The sequence below is a fragment of the Astatotilapia calliptera genome, chromosome 5 (assembly GCF_900246225.1).
Source record: "Astatotilapia calliptera chromosome 5, fAstCal1.2, whole genome shotgun sequence".
NCBI classification, from domain to species: Eukaryota; Metazoa; Chordata; class Actinopteri; order Cichliformes; family Cichlidae; genus Astatotilapia; species Astatotilapia calliptera.
The window spans coordinates 37,171,617-37,195,718 of NC_039306.1; the positions used below are offsets into that span (position 1 = coordinate 37,171,617).

General features: G+C 42.3%; 1 protein-coding gene and 1 long non-coding RNA gene across 2 annotated transcripts in view; both read right to left on the reverse strand.

Moving 5' to 3' along the window:
- LOC113023072 (receptor-type tyrosine-protein phosphatase gamma-like) overlaps positions 1-24,102 on the reverse strand; it is a 328,780-nt gene that overhangs the window by 200,109 nt on the left and 104,569 nt on the right. The window contains exon 2 of the mRNA XM_026169152.1: positions 14,518-14,628. Within this exon, the coding sequence (XP_026024937.1) occupies positions 14,518-14,628 (111 nt within the window). The remainder of the gene's footprint in view (positions 1-14,517; positions 14,629-24,102) is intronic.
- Positions 20,018-20,721, reverse strand: LOC113023074 (uncharacterized). Its single transcript, XR_003272496.1, has 2 exons — positions 20,246-20,721; positions 20,018-20,155 (listed from the first exon to the last, which is right to left on the reverse strand). It is a non-coding gene; the product is annotated as an uncharacterized LOC113023074 (long non-coding RNA).

Below are 24,102 nucleotides of genomic sequence, written 5' to 3' on the forward strand. Positions count from 1 at the left end.
GAAGCCACCACAGTGAAAGGGCTGATAACACAGCAGCAGCTGACACATATACGAATGTCCTCACGCTCACATAAAGAACACACATGCCATCTCCTTTCCTCTCCTAATGACGTGTGCTTGAATTTAGTCCTCTTGTGGATCAGCATCTTTAGTGAACCTTCTAAAATCTCTCAGTGTTTCTTTATTTTATTTCAGTGAGCCACCTCACAGATGACAATATGCAGTGTACAATACAGATTGTAACTATCTCTGTGTTTGTCAGGTAAAGAAGCAGATGACACAGCTCTGAAGCAATACATGCAACTGTTATCAGGGAACTAGGCTGCAAAAAATCGCCAGCTTATCAGCTCATTTCTCTGCACACTGGAATTGTGAACATTTTACTATCCTAAGACAAAATTCTCTGCACAAGCAGTGACAGTGTTTCAGAGTTTTGAATAGCAGATCCAGGTTTTAACTGTGCTTTCCTGCAACTCCTTGCCTAATACATATTGCATCATGCCCATAAAAAAATAGCACTTGTTAGTACTTAAAGCTGATTACCTCTATCAGTTGACAGGGAGATCTGAGGAGAGGTCTCTGTCTTCTCAGAAACTCCTGAACTGTCATAGTCAGGATTTTTACTGTCTTTACTGGTCATGGTGCATGGTTTTGATTGGATACATGCTCAGCCTTTGACAGTGCTGAAAAATGGACTGTAATGTACACAGGGCTTATAACTACTTACTCAAAGCACTTCAGTCTTTACCCACACAGTCACACTCTGATGGTTGCAGAGTAATCAAGGCTTTAGACCTTTCTGCAACACAGCCTTAGTGGCTCCTTTCTTTTCCCCTTTTCCTCTCATTTCCCTTTTTTTAGTCCTATGTGTCTGTGTTACGGCCTGTGGCCATAGGAAATCTGTGTTAGCTGCTGTGTTGTGTTTCTTTACTGTGTTTTAAGAATCTCTGCAGGTCCTTCCTCTAATAAAGAGCAGTGGGCTGCTGATTGGACCCCTAACTTGACACGTGCAAATTCACACCTCGATGCGTGTCCAACGCAAATTAAACGCGTGTGAACCGGAAATGTGGGAGGAAGTTGTGCCAGACAGTATCTTTGCAAGATGGCAGCTGTCGAGCTAGCGTTTGAAGAGAGAGTCTCCCTCCTCTATGTACTGTGGAGAGCAGAGCAGCGGTGTTAAGGACGTCCTCACCGTACCTAGGTCCATCAGGTCCTCCAGAGGCGTGAGCAGTTTGATGAGTTTCACCATTTGCTCGTGGAGCTGCGCCTGGATGACGGCCGCTTCCAGCGGTACCACCGTCTGTCCCTCGCCCAGTTTGAGGATCTGCTGTTCCGCGTCGGTCCCACCATCCCACCAACTACAGGCACTCAATCCCACCTGCAGAGCGCCTGTCCGTCTGCCTGCGGTTAGTAAAAGTGTTTAATACGGTAGTCCTTTATTGATACCTGTGCTAATATATGCTAAACTATCATTTATACACTGCTAATATGGATGTGATATGCCGTCGATGTTTACTGAAAGCAAATGGTGGTATGGAGACGACTGTTTGTAATATTTCTAGTGATACTCAAAAGGTCTTATCAAGTCCCGATTTAATTCAATTTATGATTGGTTGTCGGGGCGCGAATTGACGCTGGAGTTCAGATCAACTCGAGCGGTAGACGTGATACGCACGAATGCACAAAATGCAACACAAAAACTGACGCGCGTATTTTTATTCGAGCGTCAAACGCGCCCGACGCACTACTTTGGAACGCGTTTTTGCGTTGCGTCGTCGCGCTTCTTCTTTTTCTTTTTTTTTTGCCTGTCCCATTTGGTTCTTTAGCCGTCAGAATTGTTGTCTGAAGACCAATAAGGAGACCCAATGGATTTATTTTGCCAAATGGATCATCGTGGCATTGCCGTATTGGTCCATTTGATCGATCTTTGTTTTTATTAAACAAGGGGGCATCCGTGCCACCCTCATGGGAAGGGCTGAGGATCCCCAGACGAGGCGTCACCCAGTAGCCACCGAGCAGAAGCTAGAGGGGGCTGCACCGGCGTGCCCGCCGACTCCCCAAGGCCCTACCTGTGTGGGTGAGTGTGGTGGAGCGGGAAGAGGGAGGTAGCCGGGGATGGGGAGGAAAAGGAGGGAGGGGAGGATGCCCCTCCCTAGGGCCAGCTCCCCCGCTGACCCCAGTAGGCACCCCCGTCCTCTGATACCCACCAAGGCAAGGGAGTCCAGGCCCATCCAGACCGGGGCCTACGGTAGCACTGCCAAGCCCCACAGGACCCGGGGCAGCCCACCCTACCCCACCGCAGAGGAAACTGTACCCACCCCAACATTCAATCGTCTCCCAGACTACACAAGACAACAGACACCCAGGTTAAGTTTATTCTCCACCTCTCCTATGTCTCTCCCCCACCTGCAGAGTGGACTCCTGCAAGGATGGAACAACCTCCCCGCCAGTTGAAGAGCCCCCCAGTTAGGCCAATGCACAAGAGGCCCCCTGTGCCAGGGCTGAGCCCCCGTGCACCCACCCGCCCACAACCTCGGCGACACACCGACGAGGACTGAAGCCCCCAAGGCCCAGCCAGAGCCCCAGCACGGAGGCGAAGCACCCCCGAGCCCCAAACCCCCACGCCTACCCCGGATCCACTCAGGGACAGCCAGGCCACCAGGCCAGTAACCTACGTCCACCAGTACAGACCATCCTCCAGCCCCGCTGCACGCAGCCACGAGGAGAACAACCTCTAAGAGCGACCAGAGCCACTAACCAGGTTATGAACACAACCCCCGGGTTAAGCCCTCCAGGGATAACGCCTCTAGGGGTCCTCCAGGCGCCCTAAGCCCGTCCCAACTCCACATCAACCACAGTAGCTAAGGCGGGACCAAACCACGACCCCCTACCCCCGCTAGGTGATGGAGCCGATCAAAGGAGCCCAGAGGGATTGATCTAATGTGGTGGCAGAGGCTATATCGAGACTAATGTGATCTATTAGATGGTGTCTATATTGGCTAGAATTAAGATTATTTTTATTTTTCCAGTTCATGAGGACCGTTTTCTTGGCGATGCATAGGGCAGTAAAAACCATGTGGACTGGTTTTTACTGCGCGTAGTCGCGCTTCTGAATTTTCGCGGGACCCGCAATCGCGCGTCGTCGCGCTTTTCCATTGACTTTACATGTAAACCTGGCACTTTGGTCGCGTCTATCGCGTTCGGTGTGAAAACACCGTTAGGGTTAAGTTAGTTTTCTCTGGCAGGACTTAGTTGGTTTTATTTAGTATTTGGCCCGGGTTCACCCTGGAGTTGCGCTTCTTGTCACTTAATAAAATCACCTTTTTTTACTCAAAACCGGGTTCGTTGTTTGGCTTGGGAAAAAGGGCAGGTACTTGCTTCTCTCTCCTCATAATCTTATGTGCGTCTCTACATACCTAGACTAGAGGCGTAACAGTCTGTATTCTCTCTACATTTGTTGAGTTCGTTTATAAGAGAAGATGATCCAAACTCAAAATCAGAACGATCAGAACAGTCTTTCTCTGTTAAACCTGTTTCAGGGGTCCCAAGAAAGTGAGACTAGTCTGCCACTCCTCTAATAATAGTTACTGGGCCTATAGGCCATCAGCCTAGCTTATCAAGAGTGCAACATGAGGTCAATTGGAAATGTCTGATCACACAATTGTTACATAGTGAAGGGCAACAAAAAACTTTTACCACATGGGAGAAAATCTCCTGTTTCAGTATCTTCTTTCCGGTTTCCTCGATCTCATCCTGACTTTCCAGGTCCTCCAACATACTCCAGCAATGGACATCTGAAGCTGTGTATTTAAGAATGAAAGCACACACACCTCCCCTCTGTGCCAGGAGCAAGACATTCCTGTCCTATACCACCATGAGTGACGTGACCACATCTGAGTCTTTTCCTCCACAGAACCAAAATAGGTCCACCCTGAAAGAAGTATCTGAGAGGCGTTGAACTAATTCAGAATGTTTATTATTTTATTACCATGCAGGCTGCACGTCACCTACCTCTGTGGCATTATATGAATTCGACATGTGCAATTACCCTCTTAGACCGGTGGTGTGGTCATGTTGGACACCACTGAATACTGAGATCCTAAAACATAACAGTTGGCGTAGGTATGGTTCATATGCAAAGCAATCATAAACTGTAAACATCGAGTTTTCTCTGAGTAAGATGGAAATAGCAACTTCTAGTGACGTTCAGTCTTGTAGCGTCAATGAGACAGTTATCTGTATCAAAATACACGAATCCAAGTCATTTATTTGAGAACTGAAATTCATATCTTTAAAATGAAATCACTGATCTTTGGATTCTAAAAGAAAAAGAAAGAAAAACAACAAACGAAACAAAACAAATAAAAATAAAAATAGGATACAGCACAACATAAGCTAAGTTAATGTTCAGTGAGAGGGATATTACTTGAATCACTGTCCTAGAATTCGAATTTTGGAATTTGGATTCTGTTCAATGGCAAATGCAGCGAAACAACAGAAACATGCATTTTTGAAAGTTTTTCTGCCGATTTGATCCTTTCTGTCCCATATCAAAATGCCTTTGTTTTTTTCAGGAATATGGCTGTTTTTTTTTCCATGTTGTCCAGTATTGTAAAGTGTATTTCAGCAGCAGTTGTCATCCTCCCTCCTTTTTCTGAAAAAGGTGGCATTCAGAAACATCCAACTAAAATAATTCAGCATAATCAGGAGGGGCAAGAGCTGCAACTAGAGTTGGGGTTCGTGAAGGGATCTTCTTCCCTGCACGGATTTGCTTCTTCCTGCCGTGGTCCCACTTTAGGTGGGCCCATCCAGCACTCAATGTTTCTTTGACCACTTGTACAGTTCCTCTTCCAGTGTCCTCATTCTTCGCATGCAAGGCAGGTATTCTTTATCCACTTGGTGGGCCACATAAAACACATCTTTGGCCTTGCTAAGACATTACAATTTAAAATCTGACAGTTCAAAGACATCCTATAAAAGCTTAAACACATCCAATAAGACACATGATCACATCTGACTTAAGGTAAGAGAGAAAGTAAGAGTCACCCTGTGTTATTAAGACCTTGAAATCAGATAATGTGTTTTAGAAGTCAACTGAATGTGTACATCCAAGGTGACAGTATTAAAAATGTATTACCATAGTAAAAAAGAAAAAGGTAGTGATTCAAACACGGCACGGTCTGTGTTACACATACACAGACAGAATTTCACTCCCCCTCAACACACACACACGCACACACATACTCACACTCCTTGATATAACACTATGCCTCATGGCCTCATCAGATGATGTATGACAAATGAAATCTTTAGCCAAGATGAACTGAGCCAAATTCATTAATAATTTATGTTTGATGGAGCATCTTTAATATTTAGGGCATAATTAATAAGTAGGGGCATTGGTTGCTCTTAGTTGAGGAAATCATGCTCACTGTCAACAACAGATAAATGAGACAGGGAATCCTGTCATCTCACACATTCATATGTACACTTCTACACAAAAACACACAAATAGATGGATGGGACAGGACTGTAGCCCTGCTTACTGTTTGTCAAAGAGTGAGAAATGACCATAAGCATCCATCCATCCATCCCCCCAACTTATCCTTGTCAGGGTCATGGTGGGGCTGGAGCCTATCATAGGGTGAGAAACAGGGTAAATGGCCTGCATTTGTATAGCGCTTTTCTAGTCCATAGGACCCCAAAGCGCTTTACACTACATTCAGTCATTCACCCATTCACACACACATTCACACACTGGCGATAGCAAGCTACATTGTAGCCACAGCTGCCCTGGGGCGCACTGACAGAGGCGAGGCTGCCGGACACAGGCGCCACCGGGCCCTCTGACCACCACCAGTAGGCCAACACGGGGTTAGTATCTTGCCCAAGGATATTTGTCATGCAGCCAGGATGCAGCCTGGGATCGAACCACCGACCTTCTGATTAGTGGCTGACCTGCTCTGCCACCTGAGCTACAGCCACCCCAGCCTGGACAGGTCACCAGTCTGCTGCTAAAACATAGAGACAGACAGCCATCCAAACTCACCCCTACAGACCATATAGAGTCACTAATTAACCTAACCACATGTCTTTGGACTGTGAGAGGAAGCCAGAGTATCTAGAGAGAACCCACGCAAACACTCCACACAGAAAGACCACGGCCAAGTGGTGGAATCGAACTCAGGACCTTCTTGCTGTGAGGGAACAGTGTTAATCTGCGCACCACTGTGCTTAACATAAATGCTCACACCAGTGCTAGATTTTCTCAGACAAACCTGCACACATGCAGCATTGCAGTGTAAGCCATGAGATAAAAATACAGTGCACACACTCACATGCAGTCCCTTGAGTGTATCACTGTGTGCGGTGGCTGGATATTATCAAGGCATAGTAATGACCAATGGTCCCAGATTACACACAGCTTTCTCTAAATAAACCATAATCAGTTTTGGAAACTTCCAGTCTTCCAGTGCAATGCAGTGAGGGTGGAAGGATGGGCAATGGAGTTTAAAAAATTATAATAATATAAGCAGCAACAAAGCTCAGCACTTATCTATTTATCTATCTTGTTTGTTTCTTTTTGGTTTTTGGTGTTCAATTCATTTAGATCAGGTGATCAATATACAGAGTTTATTTAGAAAATAAAATAAACAACAATGCTACACAAAATAAAGCAGAACACACTTCAATATCGCTGTTTCAGTTAAATATCGAAAAGGAGTTTTAGACCTGAGTGCAGCATTGTTGATAACATAACCCTATTAAACAGCCTGAAGCCATGTCAGCATGCAGGGTTCTGCTCTGAAATTATTTGAGTTAGAGAGCAGGACATTCTCTGTTACGCTGGGTAAACAATACTCTTGGAATACCTCAAGGCTCTATTCTGGGCCCTGTTTTATTCTCCCTGCTCATGCATATACATTCGTTTCTAATATTATATGTATACTAGATAAAGTATAAGTTATTATCATATCATCATCACGTTTTTGTGAATCTATAACTTTGCCTCCATACAACGAAGCCAATACCTCCAGTTTTGAAAAGTTTCCTGGTAGTACAGCTTTAAAGTTACAAAAAAACCCTTAAATTATAAGTTGTCTTAGTTAATTTAATCAGTATACAAGCCCTCTCCATCTCCTCCTTCACTTACATCCATTACTTCTCTCTCTTCCTTCATCTTCAACATCCTTTCTCAAGCACCTATGCCTCCTCTGCACATGTCCAAACCATTTCAGTCTAAATTCTCGTCCTTAGCTGTCCCTCTGTTGCACTCATTTCTAATCCACCTTCATCACTCCCAACAAGATCTTAGCTTCTTCAGTTCTGCCAGCTCCACCTGATGCCTTTTTGTCAGTGCCACCATCTAGAAACAGTGTTGTAAACCTTTCCTTTGGCTCTTGCTGCTGTCATTTCCTCTTTGTTTGTTTTGTTTTTACAAATAAACATGTCTGTATTATTTATTATCTTTTAACATGTTTGGTGCTTATCATATTTATGTTTTGTCTTAATTAAAACAATTTTAACTCATTTATGTCACATATATGTTTATATGCATAACTAATGTTCTGCATTTGAAGGTGGTATTTGCAGTGACTAAGCGGATGTTTTAACATTCGTAATCAACATAGAGGGTTACTTTAACGCTTGTAGATTTGTAACTTTACTGAATTAATTGTCCATCAAGCCATGATTATCCAATTCAGGGTCATGGGGGTACTGGAGTCTAACCCTGCTGTTATAGGGTACGCCCAGGTCTGTTGCAAGGCTGTTGAATCAACCATATCATATTAAAAAGAGAGAGAGTGAAAGAAAAGAGAAGGAAAATATACAAGATCTGAAATCCTAACAAATCTGGCAAAACAAGGACAGAGTCTCAATTGTGTTGTGAGTACAATCTATCACTGACTGTAAATATGAGAATGAACAGATATCACCACTCTGTACTCAATAAACAGCAACCAGTGTAAGATGCAGCTGTTACAAAGCTGCCATCCTCCACATCAGAGGCTAACATTCAAACCAGGTCACGTTTTATATCCACAGCTAGTAAACACACACACGCACACACACACACACACACACACACACACACACACACACACACACACACACACACACACACACACACACACTATTACAAGTTTAAGGACACTTGCTTTTATTCATACAGTTCTCAGCTGATGGCATCTCAGCTTCAGACATCATGCAGCTCCAGGAAGGCTGCCTTATATAGTGTTTACCACACACTGAACATAAACACTGCCTACAAGTCAGTAAGCACTCTGAATACTTAATTCATAAAGTTGCTATCTCCATGCTTATTGGGGTCATCAGATTGTTGAGCTTTCCCTTGAAATATAAAGGACACTGAGAGCTTCTTCTGTTCTTAGCTGACACTAAGAAAACACCTATTTATACACTTTCTAATATGTATAAAACCCAAGACTAAGAAAACTGGTATGGTACAGGAGTTTAATGTGTTTTTCTTTTTTTAAATTTTACAACTTTTTCAGTTTTTCATGTTTGGTCTGTCTCTTTGACTCTTTCCTGTTCCCCCTCAGGTTCTGATTTAAGCAAGGCCTTTCCAAGTCTGCTCTGTAATGAAGACGAGTGAGCAATTTTTTCATTGCTTTTTACTCATAAAACAAATATTTTTAGACAATTATAAGTTGTTGGGGTTTTTTTAACTGATTTTGAGAAGAGAATTTTCTCTTCATTGATCAGCCAGCGCCACAGCATCCTCCACTTTGTCCGTTACTCTTGTAGGGTAACTATCCCGTAGCCCAACTCTCTGTTCAACTGTCAGGCCGAAAAAAATATTTGGCCACATTAAGAAAAAATATATAGTTCATCATTTTGAGAATAAAGTCAATCCACTGTCCACTGTCTTTTATATGTCATTTCTGGACTTTGGATTTTCGTCCACTGAAGGGGTTGTTTGTAACCTCAGGTGAAGTTTACTGAACATTTACTGTGACATCCATAGGACCACCGTGTAAGGGCTATTTATAGCCCAAATCTGGACCCTTTTCAAACTCAGACTGATTTTAGATGTCATTTTTACACTGCTTGTAAAGCCTCTGTAGTGACTGTTTCCAGAGCGTGGAGGACATGTTTTCTGTAGGCCCATCAGTGCCAATTTTTCTGTAGCTTTATTCACACTTTTGTATGTGTCTATCGCTGTCATCTGCGGCTGAGACAATCAAATAAAGTTCTTGGAAAACGATCTGGAACAGTATGCCACCCTCTAATATGGAACTAGTCTACATGTCTTCAGCTTGTTCAGAGTGCTGCAGCCCGACTCTTCACAGGACACGTAAATGCGACCATATTTCCCCAGTTTTGGCTTCTTTACATTCTAGAATTGATTTTAAGACTGGTTTAGACTGTTAGGTCAGCTGATAAGTTGCTTCTAGTTGTTCCTTGAAGCAGACTGAAACACAGAGGAGACCGGGCCTTTGTTCCACAGTTTAGGCGCAGCAATCGCAGTCTGCCTCTTCAAATTAGGATCTTTCCAACACTCAACATTTTTAAATCCCATCTGTAAACACATCTTTACTCTTTAGCTTTTAATTGTGAGTTTGGTGCTGTTCTCTTTGTGTGTGTTTGTTTTACTTTTTACTTTGTACAGCACTTTGGTCAACCTGTGTTGTTTTCAAATGTCCTTATAAATAAATTGATTGTTTTCATACACAACCTACTCCAGAGATCTACAATGGCGCCGGGATTAATAGAGAATATGTCTGTGAAGGTTCTCAGTCATCCAGGTCATCGTAGTCAAAGGAGCTTGCAAAGAAAAGCGTCTGGACTTCTTTAAGTTGCTTGAAGACGTTTCACCTCTCATCCGAGAAGCTTCTTCAGTTCTAAGGTCAAATGGTGGAGAGTCCCAGATATAAACCTAGTGGGAGTATCCCCCCACAGAGGGACAAAAGGACCCCCTGATGATCCTCTAATCGCCTGAGCCAAGGTGTGAAACTGGGTGTGGGTCACAATCAGCCAGAGTTTCGGGTGTGTTCATTTTGAAACCTGGCCCCACCTTATCATGCGAATTCCTGAGGTCAGATGGCCCAGGATGTGAGTGGGCGTTAAGGCGTCTGGGAAGGGATCTCAAAACTGGATTATAGATGGCAGAGAGTTGGTGTCGTAAACCCCGCCTCTGTTCAAAGATGGTCGCTCACAGTGGACATAGATGGCTTCTTTCACTCCTCTTTCAAACCATCTGTCCTCTCTGTCCAAAATGTGAACATTGGCATCCTCGAAAGAGTGTCCTTTATCCTTAAGATGCAGATGGACTGCTGAGTCTTGACCTTAGAACTGAAAAAGCTTCTCGGATGAGAGGTGAAATATCTTCAAGCAACTTAAAGAAGTCCAGAGACTTTTCTTTGCAAGCTCCTTTGACCATTAATACAGAAGCATCTGTGTCTGAAAGAGTCCAGGTTTTTTATTGGAAAATATCAGTGGCAGCAAAACATGGCTAGAAACCACTGGACAAAATATAATGCACCAGAAAGCCCTGAAGTCTTGATCATCTCACTGAAACACAAACTGGAGGACAAGTAAAGAGTTGCTAAAAAATATCAATAAAACAAAGACAACACGCTCCCCAAGCCTACCTCAGAGCATGAGTGAAAGGCATATAACTGAAGCCATACCGGCTCAGAGTCACCCAGTTTAACATGGTTCACGTCAGGTTTTGAGGAACCAGGAGCTGCTGATTAGAACTGGGTTACTGGATCAAAAAGGTTTAAGTAGACAAGGGATAAAAATAAGGAACTGTTGGAATGCTATTACACAGGAATTGATGTGGGAACAGGATATGGGACCTACGAATTCTTTTAAGATAAGATAAGATAAGATAGAACTTTATTAATCCCTCGGGTGGGTTCCTCTGGGAAATTCGACTTCCAAAAAAAGCACAGCAACGACCGAAGTTACAGTTACAGAATTGTTACAGTTACAGAATATATATATATATATATATATATATATATATATATATATATATATATATATATATATATATATATATATATACACACACACACACACACACACACACACATATATAAATACAGAGACAAATATAAATAAAATATACAAAGGGGATAAATAGAATAAATAGGAATAAAAAATAAAAATACAAGTGAATTGCACATTTCAAGTATTGAGTCTATTGCACTGTTGACTATTTACAAAAAGTAAAATAAAACATCCAACATCTAGAGTGTTTCATCATCCAGAAGATGCAACTGCTATTACAACACAAATGCTATGGCGAGGGGTAGCCAAGATGTCAGGTCAAGGGTGAGATATCATTATCTTCGCCCGCTGAGATTTGGTATCAAGTCCCAAGAACGACTGGTACAATGAAGGCGTTGAGCCAACCTAAAATTGAAGACAAACTGGAAAACTGGAAACCTGGACCCTCCGTGGCCTACTACAGACTACAGGTAACTTCTGAGAGGCTACTAGAAGATGTGATTGCAGCATTATGGACTATCCCTATTGTGATCCTCACTAAAACCAACCAGCTGATCTATACCAGGAGACTAGAGGCCAAGATAAAGGCAGCATGGAGGGAAGTTAGCCCACTATTGGAGCCACAGAAAGGTGTGACAAAGAAAGGGATGCCCACGAAGTATAGCAAGCGGTCTATCAGTTCTAGCTGATTCTGTTCAGCAAGGTTACCACAGTAATTTTTCTGAACAGGATCCAGTAACTCTCACAGTGGCAGACATCCAGGACAGAGTCTCCAGTATGAAAAGTTGGACAGCACCAGGCCCTGACATGATTCACAGCTACTGGCTAAAGAAGCTAACAGCACTGCATTAGTGTCATGAATGTGAATTCATGGATTTTTTTTTCACATTCTGTCTCTCACAGTTGAAGTGTACCTCTGGTGCAAATTACTGACCTCTGTCATCATTTTAAGTGGGGGAACTTGCACAATCGGTGGCTGACTAAATACTTTTTTGCTTAGATACCCCTAAGACAAGTCACATAAGGCACATAAGTGATACATGTAGCTATACCAAGTGATACCAGTATCAGGAAAAAGAAACAAGAAAAGCTTGAGAAATAACAAGGGCTGAGAGATGGGCTGGAGAGGAGGGAGAATGGAGGGTGAAGGCAGCAGTGATCTCCATACTACTTTGAGCACTCGGGCAGTGACCTCAAAATTGACTGGCTCCAGCAGATGACATCCAAGATGTCCATTAAAGTCTGGTCCTATCACCACTCTCTACCAAGCTTTACAACTTCATCCACAATTTCGCATAACTGACATCCAACCCTTGATCTGACTGAAAAAGATTTTTATCACCCAGCTTTAAACTCCTGATCCTGTCAGATGATCTCTTCATCTCCAAAACAGTATATACATACTTCAAGATTTCCCTTACTACATTTTCCTTCCTATCTGCATCATAGTAGAACAGCTTGAATGCATGATCTTTCTGTCCTTCCACCTGGACAGACAATTGATCTACATTCCTTCACTCCATCACATCAGCCAACTCACTTCCTTTGCCAGTCTTAGTCTCTGTATTTAAAGTCTCTACTCTGACCTCCACACTCATTCTTTCTTTCTTTCTTGCTGCCTCCAAATACCCCTCTCCACACTCTCCTTTTCCTTTGTGTTAGCCAGGTGTAGCACAGTTTCTGTCAGCACCCTGCTGTAGGAGTTTGTTGTTAACCCAGGGCCTGACCAATCCGATATGGAAATCTCATTCTTGATGACTCAAATGTATAATTTGGCCAAGATGTATGCTCTTCCTCACATAACACTCCTGATTTATCTGAGCTTAGGAGTACACAGGCATGGTGCCATAGTATAAATGTTCTAGCAGGAGAATGAATGGCTGCCAATGGAACTGGGTCACTTGTGTTTATTGATTATGTGACTGCTCATAGAAGTGAATCTGAAGTGTACAGATTTACACTGGTTTACCGGATGCTGTAAAACCGATCAGATGGCCTTTAAAGTGCACACGGATAATGATCCACACAAACTCCAAAAGCAACCCAGGAGTTTCTTAAGGAAAATAAATGTGATATTCTTCAGGTGGGGTTTTGTTGTCCATGGCTCTAGACTTCAGGCAGACATTGACCACAAAGGAGAATAAATGGCTGAATGGCTGCCACATCAGCCAACTCACTTCATATTAAATAGAAGCCTTATTTTTAACAGTATGTTACCTTTTTTATTATTATTATTATTTTTGCTGACCCCATAAATGGGGGGCTATGTATAAAACTGGTTATCAGAAAATAAGCTAAAAATCAAACATGGCACATCCAACTGCCAACAATACTGGCAGTGAGATGGGGCATTTCTACACTCACTAATTCTTTTTTGATTCTTCAGTTTAAAATTAGAGATTTAAAATGGGGAATATTAACGTTTTTTAAAATACAGTGATAAGAACCGTATTGCTAATGTTATTTGATATTGTCCAACGGAAAGCTCAAAGTGGGAATAAAGAAAAAAAAACCTTGCTATGACATAAAAACAAAATATTCACTAGCTGATCGTTTTCCTCTGTGGCTTCAATCCTGCCCACCATTACATCAGGATCTTACATAAGAGCCACAATCAAACATGTCCAGAGGGACAGCAGAACAGCAACACAAACGGAAACAGTCACTAGCTCTGTTTTTACCTACAAGCTCCTGCACTCTCACAGGAATGACAGGCAGCCAATTAGGCCTGAATGAACATGCAGAAAAACACTGAAAGAAATAAAGTAAAAGATCATTTGTGGCCCGAGGCTGGCATTGCATGGATGGTGAAAGATTAATGCTGCCCTTCTGAAGAACTAAAGGGTCTAAAGGGACGGAGAAAGTGACTTTTTTTCTCCTCTGAAGCACTAGTAAAAAAAGGGGGGTTCTGACACAGCTCCAGGCGACAGCACAAAGAAGCAGAGAATGGCCAAGGAGGAAGGAATCACAAAGAGGAAGTCAAACATATTGCAATGCCAGTGACACAGAAGTGCTTTCACATTGAAACACAGGTTTCTCTTGTACTCATTGTTTTATAAGTCTTAGCAAAATATATCACAGGTCACCTAAATGTGCTCGTTGAACAACCACACTTTCTCTATGCAGTCCACACTAATAATGGTAACAATTTAATAATAAACAACAAAAGTTTTCCACCCAATACCTGGGTCCCATCAGGTCCCTCTTGTTTTGAAACTAATTGCCTATGACATCAACTTTACATCATAAAGCAAGAAATTGCCATCTACTGCCTGCATTTATAAAATGGCAGCATCTTGTTATAGACATGTACCCCCCGGGACATTTAGTAACTCAGAGCATTTGGAGTGATCTAAACACCCAAACCACTACTTGAGATGTTGTTGGAAAAAAGATACAGACTGTTACCTTCATTTTGCAGCTTTTTGATTTTGTTTTTTAAATATCCAGATTTTCCACTGCAGGTGAGACAACAATGCCTCACACATTCCTCACCAAAAACTCAAAGCAAAAGTAGATCACGGAGAAACACACCTGAGTATGCCCAGTAAGTCTCTTCAGGGGTGGCTCTTCGAAGTCGTATCTCACCAGTTCTTTGCAAACCTTGGATAGGGCCTTCTGACTCAGCTTGGCTTCCTGTCAACGCTGTGGAAGAGAAGAACACAGGAACGGGCAGGTGAGCATAAACAGCTTAAGGAGCACCATCCGGATTCCAGCTGGGGAGGATGACAAGACAGCTGTGTCCTCAGCTACCCTCCACACAAACTGTCTAGTAGCCACACAGGGAACAAAATTCAACAATGAAGGAAAACTATGCTGTGGAACTTAAAACTGTCCCTGCCAGCAGTGAAATATTCCAGCAATCGGTGTTTTCACATCATGTGATAGTGTTGAAAAATCTAAATGTGTGCCCTTTCTTTTGATATATATAATAATAAAATAAAGATATTTGGGGAGATCTTGAATGATTAATGATTAATAAAAAATAATTAAATAAATAAAATACAAAGGAAAAAAGTGTACAGGATAGTCTATACTGTATACATTCCCAAATTTAGTTGCATATTTTCATTACTTCACTCTCTCTCCAGTTCCTCAACGTCCTCAGTCTTTAACAGGTCCAGAAGCATCTTCCAAATGTCAAAAAATTCTGATGATCTTTTCCTAACCGCATAGGTCAGTTTCTCAAGAACTAAACTTGATAATACATTGTTGAACCATTGGTCAAAAGAGGGGCCACCAACTTTCTTCCAGCATATTGCAATACAACGTTTGGCCTGGAATAAGCAAAGGTCAACCATCTTTCTCTCCGTCTGAGCTAAATTACATTCATCTGAATAAATGCCTAAAATACAGACCTTAGGACTTAATGGGACAGGGGAAGATGTGATCTGAGAAATATATTTTAACACTGAGCACCAAAAGTTTTGAATCTTTTCACACTCCCACAAACAGTGGTACAATGGACCCTTGTGATCGGTACCCTTATAACATATGTCCAATACATTAGGATCTAATTTATTTAGTTTTGCAGGGGAGGCATATGTTTCCATTATCCAGTTAAATTGAATCATTCTCAATCGGGTGTTGATGGTTTGGGTGTGTGTCTCTATTTTACTCCACTCGATGGATGAAGTATCTTCTTGTAAGTCTTGTATCCACTCCTGTCTCTTATTGTCTGAGGTGTCTCTATGCTTCTCAACCAACATGTTATAAAACTGAGTGAGCAGTCTTTTCCAAAACAATTTTTTGTAACAAGCGTTTCTAGGATGGAAAATGGGGGCTGTTGCATTGAATTATTCAATCGAACCAGAATAAAGCTTCTACGTTGTAGATATTTGAAGAAGTGTTTCTGAGGCACATCAAACTTTGCCCTCAACTCGCTGAATGACATAAGATTATGATCCTTATATACATCTTGTATTTTCACTATGCCCTTATGCAACCATATTTTAAAACCCATGTCCTTATGTGCCGGAGTAAAGAGCTCATTATCCCCGATTGGGGAAAAACAGGATAATGAAACATGGAATCATCCAGTATATTTTGAACTATGTGCCAAACCACAATAGAATTTTTTACAAGTGAGATAAGTGACGGAAGTGACGGACAAGGTAAGTGACTCATGTTGTAGCTGATGTCAGACGCCGGAGATTTTGGCGGAAAATTAAAGCGAATGGTAGTTTACATTTGAACAAATTCCTTTAAGCTTCAGTATTACCAAATATCAATTATCTTATAACTAACAACATTTGTCTAAATCATCTCCAACACCGTGGAGAACAACGATTACAAGCACTGATCGATGTAATCTTACATCGATCAGTGCTTTCAGGATCTCGTGATGAAGAAGGCTCAGAGTGCATCTTCCCCGGCCAAACCTGACACGCCGTCGTCGAAAAGACTTCGCCCGGCAGATTCCCCCGGCACAACATCGCCAGCCGTCAAAGATATTGCCGACATACTGGAGTCAATCGACAAACGATTGTACAGTTTCGACGCAAGGCTGTCCTTAGTGGAGATTCTTCACCGGGAATTTAAATTCTTGCGAGAATCCCTGGAGTTCAGCCAGCAGCAGGTGGAAACGCTTGCTGCTGAAAATGCCACGCTAAGGGAGTCGGTGAAATGTCTCACAGATAATGTTACCCAGCTCAATAGAGAAAATAAAAAAATAAAAGAAACAGTTATCGATCTACAAGCTCGTAGCATGCGTGACAATCTGGTATTTTCTGGTATTCCAGAAGCCTTTGATAGACTGCATCGCATCGGCCCCATGCAGGCTGTGACCAGGAGACCACGTCCTATTGTGGCCAAATTCGGCCACTTCAAACAAAAGGAGCAGGTGAAAAGCCGTGGCAGAGAATTAAAAGGAACGGACTTCAGCGTGAACGACCAGTTCCCAAAAGAGATCCTGGAACGACGCAGGGTCCTCTTCCCAATCCGACGCGGCTTCATCCAGAAGGGCTCCCACGCTGTGGACCGGCTCTACATGGATGGACAGCTTTACCGCGACCCCGGCATCACTCCGTGGCTGTACTAACCTCCTACCTTCTTAACCAGATAAGAATCAGCTACACCCTTTAACTATCCACTCACACTAACTTGCATTAACTTAACATTAACATCTGTTTAACTTACCAGTATCAAATCGCATCTTAAAGTGTGATTTCATAGCAGAATTAACACCGTCACTCTCCGTCAGTGATTTAATTGGAATGTTTCCGGGTTTTTTTCCTTCTCGTTTTTCTTTCCTCTTTTCCCCCTCTTGTTTTTATGCTGCTCACTCTTGTCCTTGGTTTCTTTCTTTATTTCTTTCACTGCTTTGATCACCTGCTTCCACACTCATCCACAAACAACATCCTTTATTTCCACACATACGCACAGCACGATCACGCACAGTCATGCGCTCAACGGCAGCACATTTACATCAGTCAGACAGCGCACACAGTCATATAAGATACACACACTTAAGCCAAGCCTACTCATATTAGTAACTATGCACGCACATAGTCAGACTCAGGGAGCATCTCGCCACGCATTCTTTCTCTCTCTCCTTCTCTTTATTTATGAAAAAGTGACGTATTCTCTCCACCTGTCTAAGCGACGCACACAGCATACATCCCTAGTTATACACAGACATCTATGGGTGCACTAAGGTTTGTTACATGGAATGTAAATGGAGCTGGCTCCAGAGAAAAGAGGTTAAAAATATTTAACCAACTCAAAAAACTACAGGCAGATGTTGTCCTTTTACAAGAGACCCACAGACCTCGTAGAGGTTCCAATGAACTTAAAACACCTGAGTTTCCCAATGTGTTCTCAGCTTGTTATAATTCTAGACAAAGGGGAGTAGCAATTTTAATACATAAAAATATTAATTTCACAGTACTCGATACAGTTATAGATCCAGAGGGCAGATTCTTAATCATTAAACTATCTATACTTGATAAAAAGCTATGTATTGCAAGTGTATATGGTCCAAATGTTGATGATCCCTCATTCTTTCACGGTTTTTTCAGTGCACTCTCTGAACACTTAGATGGCACACTTGTTCTTGGCGGTGACCTCAACCTTGGACTAAATGAAGACATGGATAGGCTCAACACAGCGGGAACTCAGCGTAATTGGCAGTCCACAAATATAATCAAACAGTATATGAGCGACTTTGGTCTTTGCGATGCATGGCGCTCCCTTCACCCCACCAGTAAGGAATATACTTTTTTCTCACATGTTCATCACTCCTACTCTCGTCTGGATTATTTTTTGGTCGGCAGCTCACTGCTGAACGACATTTCAGACACTGAGATTCACCCTATAGCTGTCAGCGATCATGGTCCTGTATCTTTAACACTAATGCACAAGAATAATACTACGCCAAGTAAAAACTGGAGATTTAATATATCACTACTTAAAGATGAAGACTTTATTAAATATTTTAAAAAAGAGTGGACTTCATATTTGGACTATAATGACACTCCCGGAACATCAGCTTCTGTTCTATGGGAAGCAGGGAAAGCTGTGATGAGAGGTAAAATAATTTCTTTCTCATCACACAAAAAGAAAGAAGAAAACAAAAATATTCAGGAATTAGAAAAAAACCATCAAATCACTAGAAGAAGCCTACGCGTCCCACCAAGATCAGGAAACATTGAACAAAATACGCAAAACAAAACTAGAATTAAATGAGATAATTGATAAAAAAAAACAAAATTCTTAGTACAAAGACTAGGCCTACAAAATTATGAACATGGTAATAAATCCGGTCAATTTCTAGCAAACCAGCTAAAAATAAATAAAGAAAAAACAAATATATGTGCTGTTCAAGATTCATCTGGGAACACAATATATGAACCGATACAAATAAACAACATTTTCAGGGATTTCTATAAAACGTTGTATTCACCACAAATAAACCCATCTAAAAAAGAAATTGATCAGTTTTTAGACAACATAACTCTTCCAAAATTATTGGACACTCAAGCAATGGCACTGGATTCACCACTGACACCAGGTGAACTCCAGGAAGCTCTGATAAGTATGCCCAATAATAAGGCTCCAGGTCCAGACGGCTTTCCTGCAGAATTCTACAAAGAATTCTGGTCGATTCTAGCACCAGTTTTCTACAGAACCTTGTTGGAAATTAAAGAAAAGGGCAGACTTCCATCAAATATGAATTCTGCAAACATTAATCTCCTGCTAAAACCAGGCAAAGACCCTGTATATCCCTCAAGCTATCGTCCAATATCCCTTATAAATGTTGACCTTAAAATAATCTGCAAAGCTCTCTCAAAGAGACCGGAGAAAATAACCCCCCTCTTAATTCATCCTGACCAAACTGGTTTCATAAAAGGTAGGCACTCATCAACAAATACACGTAGATTAATTAATTTGATAGACTACTCATACAGTAAAAAAATTGAAACTACAAAAAAGCATTTGACAGAGTTAACTGGAAATTTCTATTTGCAACTTTACACAAATTTGGTTTTGGATCCTCTTTCATAAACTGGTTAAAAATATTATATAATTCCCCAACAGCTTGTGTCAGAACAAATGACCAGACATCCTCCAGCTTCTGTCTCCTGAGGGCACCAGGCAGGGATGCCCACTCTCCCCTTCACTTTTTGCAGTTTTAATTGAACCCCATGCAAATGTACACCTATCTGGAACAACCCTGACATATTACAAAACAATAATATGATAAACTTTTCAGATTGGAGTGGTAAAGGAATCAAATATTTAGAACATATATTAGAAGGAACAGAATTCCCCCCCCCCCGAGCACTTAAAAGATTGATTGGCTTCTTCAATTCTAAAACCAAATGGTGGAGAGTCTCAGGTATTTAATTCCTAGTGGGATCTTTGACCCACTATTAATCATGTACCTCTCTACATTTGCCAAGGGGTGAAGAAGGACTGGTTTTCATGTGAAATGATTGTGAGATCTTGCCTCAGCCTATCATGTGACTCATTGAGCTCACCTCATACTGTCACGGGCGAGAATGCGGTGGACTCAAGAGCAGACTCAATTTGCTTCGAACTGTGTATAATTTATTGAAAAGAACAAAACGTGAACAGAACTGGGTTTAACAGAAACCATACGCAGAAACTAAGGGAAATCCGTGGGCGGAGAGACCGGCGTAGAGCACGGGGAGAACTCTAACGGGAACTTCTGTAAACACAGGAGAGAGATGTTACTGAATGGAAAAAAAACGAGTAAGGGACAGAGGTACGGAGTGCCAGTGGATAGTCTTGGGCTTACTTGGAGACCCTAGTTATTAGGCGGGAAAAGGGCTGCCGTGGGAGTATTCCAGAGAGGGTCAAGAGTGTGGAGAGTCCGGTCCAGATTCCAAGGAGGTGGAGAATACGGACTGAAGGGCAGGCTGAGGAGAAGTGGAGTATATAATCCTCGGGTTCAGAGCAGACGGAAGAACAGAATGGAGACCAAACCAGCACTACTGATGAGTGCGACGGGTGGTGAATCACAGATGGTAGCAGGACGAACTGGCGAGGAGTGGCAGGCCGTGCCGGCTTAAAAACCCTCTAGGTGGAGCCCCGGAGATTGACAACAGGTGATGAGCTGGCCAACTCCACCCCCAGGGACGAATGACAGGAACCTGGACCACGCCCGACCAGACACTCCCACAGCATATGACACATACAAGATGTGTGTGGGCATTAAAAGTCTTAAATGGAGCCTGGGAAGGGATCTAAAACTGCAGGCTAAATTTAGAGAGACTAGTTTAAAGATAGCCACAGCTGGGAACAAGAGAAATACTGAGTGTATATAAATAAGACTGGACTTAAGCACCAACAATAAAATTACATTTTTCTCCTAGAAATAGTTCCTTGGTCACTGACAATCCACTGCATGACAACCAGTCAGTGGCAGTGGATGAAAGATGGACAGAGGACAAGAAGAGATGGAGGGAGGAGAGCTGTGGGGTTGTTAAGAGTATCACAAATACTGCAATGTTCTGCAGACAGAGCTTATACTAATATTACCATTACATACCTTTACTGATTCGCTTCCCCAAGGAGAGAGAATACGCTCTGGTAAAACAAAGTGAATAGGCACTGACGGCAGTTTCATCTGCAGGCTTTTCGCAGTACATTCTAACTTATAAGCATTATAAAGAAGGGAGCTAAAAGAAACCAGACCTGTCAGTGTGAGAACAGAAGGACTTTTAAACAGAGACCTTAAAACATTATAACTATAAGGTCTGTGTTGTCAAAAGTGCAATGTTTGTTCATGATAAGGACAAGGCTTTATTAGAATTCCACTGAGTTTTCACTTGGATCGAAAAGACTGCATGAAGACCACATTTATAAAGGAGAATGCAATGTTGTTTATTTGTAAACGAAAATACTCAAAGATTTTGAGCAGAAAACTCATGCACAGTGTCTGTGTGGACATAAGAGATGCTGCTAACAATAAGGTGAACCTTGAGAAGTATACGGACAGACCTGCCATCACAGGGAATGGGCAGAGTTGGGCTGCAACTTCAACTTCAAAGACTGCCTGTACGTGTGTGAGTGAGGCAATTCCAGGAAGTCCTTTTTTGTTGGCCCGTCAGATCAGATTCAATGAAATCTTCTAAATGTCTCTTGCATGAATTTGTACACGTTCTGGCTAAACTCAGTGCGAAAGCTTTGGCATCTGTGAAACGTCTGTTTCATTGTTACAGACATCAGCTTTTTCAAAAAGCTCAAGCACCTGGTGAGTCGTGAAACAATTTACCGTAATATGGTGACCAGTGTTGGTCAACTTACTTAAAAATAGTAATTAGTTACTAATTGCTGATTACTTCTCCAAAAAAGTAATCCTGTTACTTTACTTAGTTTCAAAAGTAATTAGTTACTTTATTACTTAGTTACATGATACACAACCTGAATATGTAATAAAGCAATAGACCTTTCAGCCCAATTCTATTTTTTCTGTAAAATCCATCATATAAAATGGTCGCCTTGAGGCAACTTTTGTTGTGATTTGGCGCTATATAAATAAAATTGAATCAAATTGGAAAAGTCTCTTTTTGAAACTTTATGCACATTGCATTACGCAAAAATTTTATTATATGCAACAGTCTTTTGACTAATTTTGGAAAGCCCCGGGGCTTGAGAAAACACGGAAGGAAAGGCGGCGTGCATCAGCGTGTTTCAGTTTCAAGTTTTATTGTCATGTACAGTAAACAGTGTAGCCACATTTATCCATGATGAAATTCTTTGGCTCGTGCTCCTCAGCTTTACATGAGCATATAGAGAGTGTGCAGTTATATTGAGAAGAAAATAACAGAAAGGAGCAGTGGTAGTAATAAAATAATAATAATAATAATAACAACAATAAAAAGGAGAGGAAAAAATATTAGAGAATTTAGTTGGTATTTACATTTAAGACAAGTTGGTATTTATAAGTTTGTGCAAGAGTATCTGCAGGTTGTACAAAGTTGTGCAATGAGCATTTAAGTTGCATTTGTTGAAGTGACAGTGTGCAGAGTCCTGTAATTGTAGTGGTGTGTATGGAATTCAAAAGCGTGACTGCTTGTGGGAAAAACTGTCCCTGTGTCTGGTAGTGCAGGTCTGGATGCTCCTGAACCGCCTGCCAGACGGCAGGAGTGTGAAAAGTGTGTGGCCGGGATCAGAGAGGATCCGCTACCTCATGCAGCGCTGTCTGTAGAGATCCTGCATGGCTGCCAGTTGAGTCCTGGTGATGCGCTGCGCTGATCTCACCACCCTCTGCCAGAGCATTACAGCTGCCGTACTGAGTGGTGATGCAGCCAGTCAGAATACTTTCAATGGTGCATTGATAGAAGTTTGTAAGTATTCTGGAGTTCATGCCGAATCTTCTCAGGCACTGCAGGAAGAAGAGCCGCTGTCTTGCTGCTTTTGTCATGACACCAACATGGTGTGACCAGCTCAGATCCTCGCTGATACCCAGGAATCTGAAGCAGCTGACTCTCTCCACCTCTGCTCCTTTGATGTGGATGGAGGTGTGGCCTCCTCTCTGCAGTCTCCTGTAATCCACGATGAGCTCCTTGGTTTTTCTGACATTAAGCACCAGGTTGTTGTCGCGGCACAGTGATGTCAGGACCTTCACCTCTGCCCTGCATGCCGTCTCATCTCCATTAGAAATGCAGCCGATGATGGGGGTGTCGTCTGCAAATTTGATGATGGTGTTGTAGCTGTGTGTTGCTGTACAGTCGTGGGTGAACAGGGTGTACAGCAGGGGGCTGAGCACACATCCCTGGGGGGCACCTGTGCTTGTAAGGAAACTTCGGAGGAAGAATCGTGTTCCTCTGCCTTCAACATCCAATTTCTTAGGAACAAAACGGATGAATTACAAGGGAACATGCTTCATCTACGGCAGGGGTCCCCAATCCCAGTCCACGAGGGCCGGTGTCCCTGCAGGTTTTAGATGTGTCCTTGATCCATCACAGCTGATTTAAATGGATAAATTACCTTCTCAACATGTCTTGAAGTTCTCCAGAGGCCTGGTAATAAACTAATCATGTGATTCAGGTGTGTTGACCCAGGGTGAGATCTAAAACCCCAGGGACACCGGCCCTCGTGGACTGGGATTGGGGACCCCTGATCTACGGGAATGCAGGGAGGCTTGCCTGATGGCGCTTACTGAGACGTTGCTGACCGATATGGACAGTGACACTTCACTGCGAATCAGCGGCTTTGGGACCCCTGTCAGATTGGATTAGAACTGGAGTAACACGCAAATCTCACGGAGGAGGGGTATGTTTGTATATCAACCAGGGCTGGTGTAATAATTTTACTGTGCGGGAGCGGTTGTGTCTTCCCGACATCGAGCTCCTTTCAGTATCTGTCAGGCCTTTTACTTACCGAGGGAATTCCCTCAAATTTTTGTCACTGTTGTTTACATTCATCCTAAAGCAGACGTTAAAGTTGCTGCCGACGCCACAATCTGCAAACTCTCTCCAGATGCTCCTAATTTTACTCTTGGTGATTTTAACAATTGTAATCTTAAGAAATCACTGAACAATTTCTTTCAATATGTCATTTGTCCTTCAAGGCATAATAAAACGCTGGATTTGTGTTATGGACCAATTAAGGGGGCATACAAGTCTGTGGCCGGACCTGCGCTAGGTT